Source organism: Cetorhinus maximus, chromosome 5, assembly GCF_964194155.1.
Source record: "Cetorhinus maximus chromosome 5, sCetMax3.hap1.1, whole genome shotgun sequence".
In the NCBI taxonomy this organism is placed as follows: Eukaryota; Metazoa; Chordata; class Chondrichthyes; order Lamniformes; family Cetorhinidae; genus Cetorhinus; species Cetorhinus maximus.
The window spans coordinates 116,135,440-116,141,358 of NC_135883.1; the positions used below are offsets into that span (position 1 = coordinate 116,135,440).

Here is a 5,919-nt window from a genome sequence, read left to right on the forward strand (position 1 = left end):
AAAAAAACTGCGGATGCTGGAAATCCAAAACAAAAATAAAAATACCTGGAAAAACTCAGCTGGTCTGGCAGCATCTGCGGAGAGGAACTCAGTTAACGTTTCGAGTCCGTATGACTCTTCAACAGAAGTCAGAAACGTTAACTGTTTCCTCTCCGCAGATGCTGCCAGACCAGCTGAGTTTTTCCAGGTATGTTCATTTTTGTTTTTGAGTGTGTGCAGAAAGTGGATGCAGGTAGGAATAGTGAATTTAAAAACTGACTTTTGATTTTTTTAAAAACTCTGAAGCCGTCTCCAAATAAATGTTCAGTTTAGTTTAGAAACATTGTATGACAGTGTGGAGAATAACAGGAAGCTGGTAGGATGGCCAGGCAGTAATCTCATCAAAGAGGTCAATTAATTCCTGAATCTCAAGATGAGATTGCTGGTTTATCATTATTCCCGCGCGCCCATCATTTACTAATATTTGTTTGACATTCATTTTCGCGGATATAGGCCAGCGTTCATTGCCCATCGTTAGTTGCCCTTGAGAAGATGGTGGTGAGCCTTCTACTTAAACCGTTGCAGTTTATGTGTGGTGAACGCACTCCATGTGGGTGTGGGAATGAAATCTTCTTCCAGTTTTGTCGTTTTTGCTGCTCCGACAGGCGCCAAGATGGAGAGGAACAGGAAAGATGCTCCCCTAGGCTGGAGTGGCATCCTCTCAGCAGGATTCTGATCATTCCCTGCTTATCATGTCAGAACCTCCGGCTCCCAGAAAAATAACAGGACTCATAAAGATATATTTTAGTCATGTTTCTTCAGGATATAATTTAGATTAAGTTACTTAAGCTCCACTTTCATCTGTGAGAAGCAACAGTTCTGGGCAGTGTATATTCTTAGACGGAAACACCATGCCCGCTGACTCCCGCCGCCACACTCTTAAATAAAGTCAATTCAACCCTTCTTAACTCCAATAGCCGACTCTTCACAAAGCAAACCAGAACAAAAGTGAGATCTCGGTTTTATTGGGGCCCGTGGGCCGAAGGATCTTTCCTGAAAACCCGCAAATGTCTCACCAGCCTCCAGACCCCGAGATAGTTTTCAGTCAGTGGGCTGTTGTCAGGAGCTCCCGGGGAGGTGGGCGCGCTGCCATCCCGCGGCGCCTGGGCACTGGGATCTTCCTGCAGCTCGTACATTTGAGGGGTCGTCGTGGGGGACTCGACGGGTCCTCCCTCATCGCCCTTGATCAGTTCTTCCAAGTCATCGTACTTGGCTTGCTGCCTGGTCTCGAAGTATTTGACTATGCAGTAGGTGACCGAGCCCACCGTGTTCACCACCACGCCGGCGATGAACAGGGCGGTGGGCTCCACGTCTCTGAAAGCCAGCATGCCCACCGTGATGGTGGCGACGCTCTTCACCACCCCCACAAAGCTGGTGGTGACCGCCGAGTTGATGTAAGTGCAGTGCAGCGTGGTGAAGTTCATGAGGCAGCCGATCACGATGCAGGAGGCGAAGGTGCAGCCGACGGCAGCGTCTGGCCAGCCCGGGTAGGACCAGATGTTGATGGCGTCCAGGCTGGCGAAGCTGCAGAGCAGGAGGACAGGCGAGGCGGTCACGGCGATGGTGTACTGGGCAGTCAGGGGGCCGTAGGGGTGCTCGTGGCCCGTCTTCTGAATCACCACCAGATAAGCGGCGTGAACCAGCACGGCCAAGGCACCGGTCACATACCCGACTGGATCCCCGGAGAGATCACCGGCTCCTAGATCAGACAAAACAGAACAAGAGATAAAAACAAAAAAAACCACTGCGGATGCTGGAACTCCAAAACAACAACAGAATTACCTGGAAAACAGACCTGCTGAGTTTTTCCAGGTAATTCTGTTTTAAAACAGAACAAGAGACAGCTGAAAAGTCACGTGTAACACCGACACCCGTTTAGTGTGTGATAGGCGCGGGCAAGTGTGAAAAACGGAATGAATGGGACTTTGTGCCCTTGTGAAACAAAACAGTGAGGGACGAGGAATTTAACTGGGGAGGGGGGAGAGGGACCCGCGGTTAGAAAGCGGTTTATTTAATAATCGAAACAAAAACAGAAAATGCTGGGAAAACTCCGCAGGTCTGACAGTACCTGTGGAGAGAGAAACAGAGTCAACGTTTCGAGTCCCTATGACTCTTCTTCAGACTCGAAACGTTGACTCCTGTTTCTCTACCCCACAGGCGCTGTCGGACCTGCGGAGTTTCCCCAGCATTTTCTGTTTTTGTTTCAGATTTCCCGCATCCGCAGTCTTTTGCTTTGATTTAATAACCGCCTCGTTCATTCAAACTTTTGATCATAATGTGTGGACAGATAGATCGATGGATAGTAAATGGATGAACAAATATATAAAAATGATATATATATATATATATATTTAAATCTCGAGAAGTTTGGAAACTTCCTCTCACATTCCCCTCAAAACCATCTCCATGGTCCCAAACGGAGATCCAGCGTTACTGAGAGACAGATGGAAACTTTGCTCTGATCACGAGCTGTTACCTCGGCTGGATTCTGTGATTTACCTCATCCCTCATTTTTTTTGTGTGATCTGAAGCTTTGGCGCAATTCTCCCCCGGCTGCCCATTAACATTCGCTTAATTTTCTTTCGCCCACCCGAGTAAAGTAAAAAAGAAAACATGCATCTTGTGGCCATTGCATGGAGGGATAAATAACCAGAGGGAGGGCAGCGTGCACACTCCGCGGGCTGGGATGGCTGAGTGATACTGACCTGCCAGAGCGGCTCCGCAGGTAGTGAGGAAGACCGCTGCACTGACACCGAGAGACGGAATGCCATTCTTGAGGACAAAAACTCCTATTATTAAAGTGACGAGAGGTAGACAACGCTTGAAAACAACGTACATGGGGAGACTGAGGCCCCGCAGTGACCACAGAGTCAAACAGGACTGGAGAGTGGAGAGCAGCGTGACACTGCCAAAGACTTTGGCCAAACTTAGGCTGAAAGGCGGCACGTCTATTTTACCCAGCCTCCTGAGAGTCTCCAGGGTCAGGGCAGCGGTGCTGCTGGTGAGGCACTGCAGCAGTGTTAAAAAGAGAAAATTGTAGCGAGAAATGAGGAGTTTCAACAGAATATTTAGAGATCCGGAGAACACGCCGTGGGCGACCGCCACCCAGATGCCAAGCAAACGGCCCTTGCAGGACTGCATTTTTCTTCCCGGGTGAAAGCAAGTTGAAACGGTCTCAGCATGAGTTTAGCCTCTCGGTGCCGACTGTCAAAAACATCCTGTTATCCAGAGCCGCCCACTATCTGCTTAAAACTTCCATTCATTTAATTAAAAGGGGCGGGGGGAATGGACGACCATCAGTGTGGGCTGAAAATGATCAATTGAATATTTTATTAATGATCACCTATTCCAACTGCTGCAAAGTCAAATGTGAAAGATCCCGAGCGGCTGACGCATGGAAACCAGTTGAACCAGTTGAATCTGCACCTCTCATTTACTTCATTAAGTAAGTAGTGTTTTTTTTTATTGCGTTTCTGTTCGCCCAGTTCTATTGTAGAACTAGTGGCGAGTCAGTGCTGCTCAGTCAAGCCAAAGGTGCAGGATTCAGTCACCGGTCTAAATGGCTGAATGAAATCCAAATCCGCATTCACCAAACCTATCAAGTGATGGGCTGAAATCCACCCCCCCCCCCCACCCCCATGTGTAACGCCTACCTACATTAACCGAGTATAGTTGTGCTGAATTCAATGCAGAGAATTAAAATGTACACAGGAGTCCTGGGTGAACAAGGGTCTGCACAGCAAATGTTTTCCTCTTCACAGATATCGACTGGAAGGTTCAATAGGAATTGGATCTATCCAGCTGTGCATTGGTAACACCACGTCATTCCAACATCTGTCTATATTTCTATAAAACGCTACGGCGGAGGCAACGGCTGGAAAATGGCAAATTTTCTCTCAGATTTAGTTGTATATCCACAATTAACTTGGAGGTTTTAAAAAGGATTTTGTAACTGAGATAATGTCAGACATGAAATCAACTAAGTACAATTGTGACAGCGTACCAATGTTAAAGATTATACTTACGGGATCTTAATGTCTGAAGATTGGCAAAGCCACATTTCAAAAGATAATTTGCTGATCATAAGAGGAGGGGTATTATCAATGATATCTTTACCATTTATTTAGAAGGAACGGTCTCAGACCTGATTGAAATCTAAACATTAAATTCTTGAATGTAAATATTCTTCTAGCCTCGCTGAAATGCTGGTTTTTGACACGAATGCTAACTTTCAGTCACAGCTAGATCAGCAACTGATGGGAATGAAGATGTAACACTTGTTATTCTGCTCCCCTTCAAATGTCCCTTTTGTTTATGTCGGGCATGTCTATTGCTGCACCAGACTTGTTGCTGCAGCTGTATTGGCAATGTGGAAATGCAGTGTTTGCTGCCACTCCCCAGCCTGTATTTCATAGGAGCATTACAGCAGAATTTTCCCAGACAGGTGGAGGCGCATGGTAGTAAAATCCTCGAGAGAAATTTTCCCAGGTACCCAGGGGTTCACTTGTGGATGGGATGCTACCAGGAAACTGGTGAAGGAAGAGGCTGTGCCTGTTTCCCAATGTGTTAGACGAATGATAGGTGATCATAATGAAACATATAAGATCCTGAGGGGACTTGATAAGTTACATACCAAGAGGATGTTTCCTCTTATGGGAGAAACTGGAATTAGGGAACACAGTTTAAGAATAAGAGTTTTCCCTATTAAGATGGAGATGAGGAGGTTCTTTTCCTCTCAGAGGGTCGTTAGTATGTGGAATTCTCTTCCCCAGAAAGCAGTGGAGGCTGGGGTTATTGAATTTATTCAAGACTGAGTTAGACAGATGTTTGATAGTCAAGGGAGTCAGGGCTTATGGGGGACAGACAGGAAAGTGGAGTTGAGGCCACAGCCAAGTCGAATGGCAGAGAAGGCTCAAAGGGCTGAATGGACTGCTCCTAAGTTCTATGTTCCTTTGTGTTCCCACACCCTGATACTATTCCTGGGGGTGACTTCAGCGTGGTGACAGCAACCCGCTCAGCAATGGTGGGAAATCAATTAAGGCGCATCAGCAACCAATAAGCAGCAATTTTCTGGTATAAATGCGATCTTACCAGCATCACAAGGGACCCCCAAGAGGAGGACCATGCAGATGGGGAGCTCGGAACACCAGGACAAATAAATTAAATCAATGCTTAAGATGTAAATTGGCAAGACTGAGGCCTCCACAGGTAGAGGCTTGAAACTTCTTGCCAAGCTCCTGGAGACTGCAGACAGGAATAGTGCTGGAGTTGAGGAAGTGGAGGCCGTTGTCTCCAGCCATCTCATTCTGCCAGTTTCTCCAGCCGTCTTGGGTCCCATGCACACCCACAGCACTCTGACTGCATACACAGTGAAGGCTTCCTGCCAGCCTTGCAGTCTCAAACATTGACTCACTCTACCCCCTCCAAAACCTGCTTGCTGTCCCTAATTGATCAACTATCCCAGAGATGACCTCTTAATTGAAATTACCCTGATGGCACTAAACTGCAATAAACAGCACCACTACTGACCAAGCTGGCCAAGTCCTAAAGGACATAGCTGCTAGACTGGGTCTGCAGCAGGTGGTGAGGGAATCAACAAGAGGGAAAAACATATTTGACCTCATCCTCACCAACCTGCCTGCCACAGATGCATCTGTCCATGACATTATCGATCGGAGTGACCACCGCACAGTCATTGTGGGGATGAAGTCCCGCCTTCATATATTCTCTATCGTGCTGTGTGGCACTACCACCGTGCTAAATGGGATAGATTTCGAACAGATCTAGCAATTCAGGACTGGGCATTCATGAGGCGCTGTGGGCCATCAGCAGCAGCAGAATTGTACTTGAACACAATCTGTACCCTCATGGCCCGGCATA

At 47.2% G+C, this 5,919-nt stretch overlaps 1 protein-coding gene across 1 annotated transcript; it reads right to left on the minus strand.

The window, feature by feature from the left end:
• Window positions 1–249: 249 nt before the first annotated feature.
• slc35d3 (solute carrier family 35 member D3) lies at window positions 250–3,193 on the minus strand. Its single transcript, XM_078542341.1, has 2 exons — window positions 2,745–3,193; window positions 250–1,738 (listed from the first exon to the last, which is right to left on the minus strand). The coding sequence occupies exons 1-2, from the start codon at window positions 3,178–3,180 to the stop codon at window positions 1,002–1,004; spliced, it is 1,173 nt and encodes a 390-aa protein (XP_078398467.1). The 5' UTR covers window positions 3,181–3,193; the 3' UTR covers window positions 250–1,001.
• Between the last annotated feature and the right edge of the window lie 2,726 nt (window positions 3,194–5,919).

Coding starts and splice junctions, on each gene's coding strand:
- slc35d3 (XM_078542341.1), bottom strand. CDS start 3,180: ATGCAGTCCTGCAAGGGCCGTTTGCTTGGCATCTGGGTGGCGGTCGCC. Junction 1,739..2,744: donor CTGCGGAGCCGCTCTGGCAG/GTCAGTATCACT, acceptor TGTCTGATCTAG/GAGCCGGTGATCTCTCCGGG.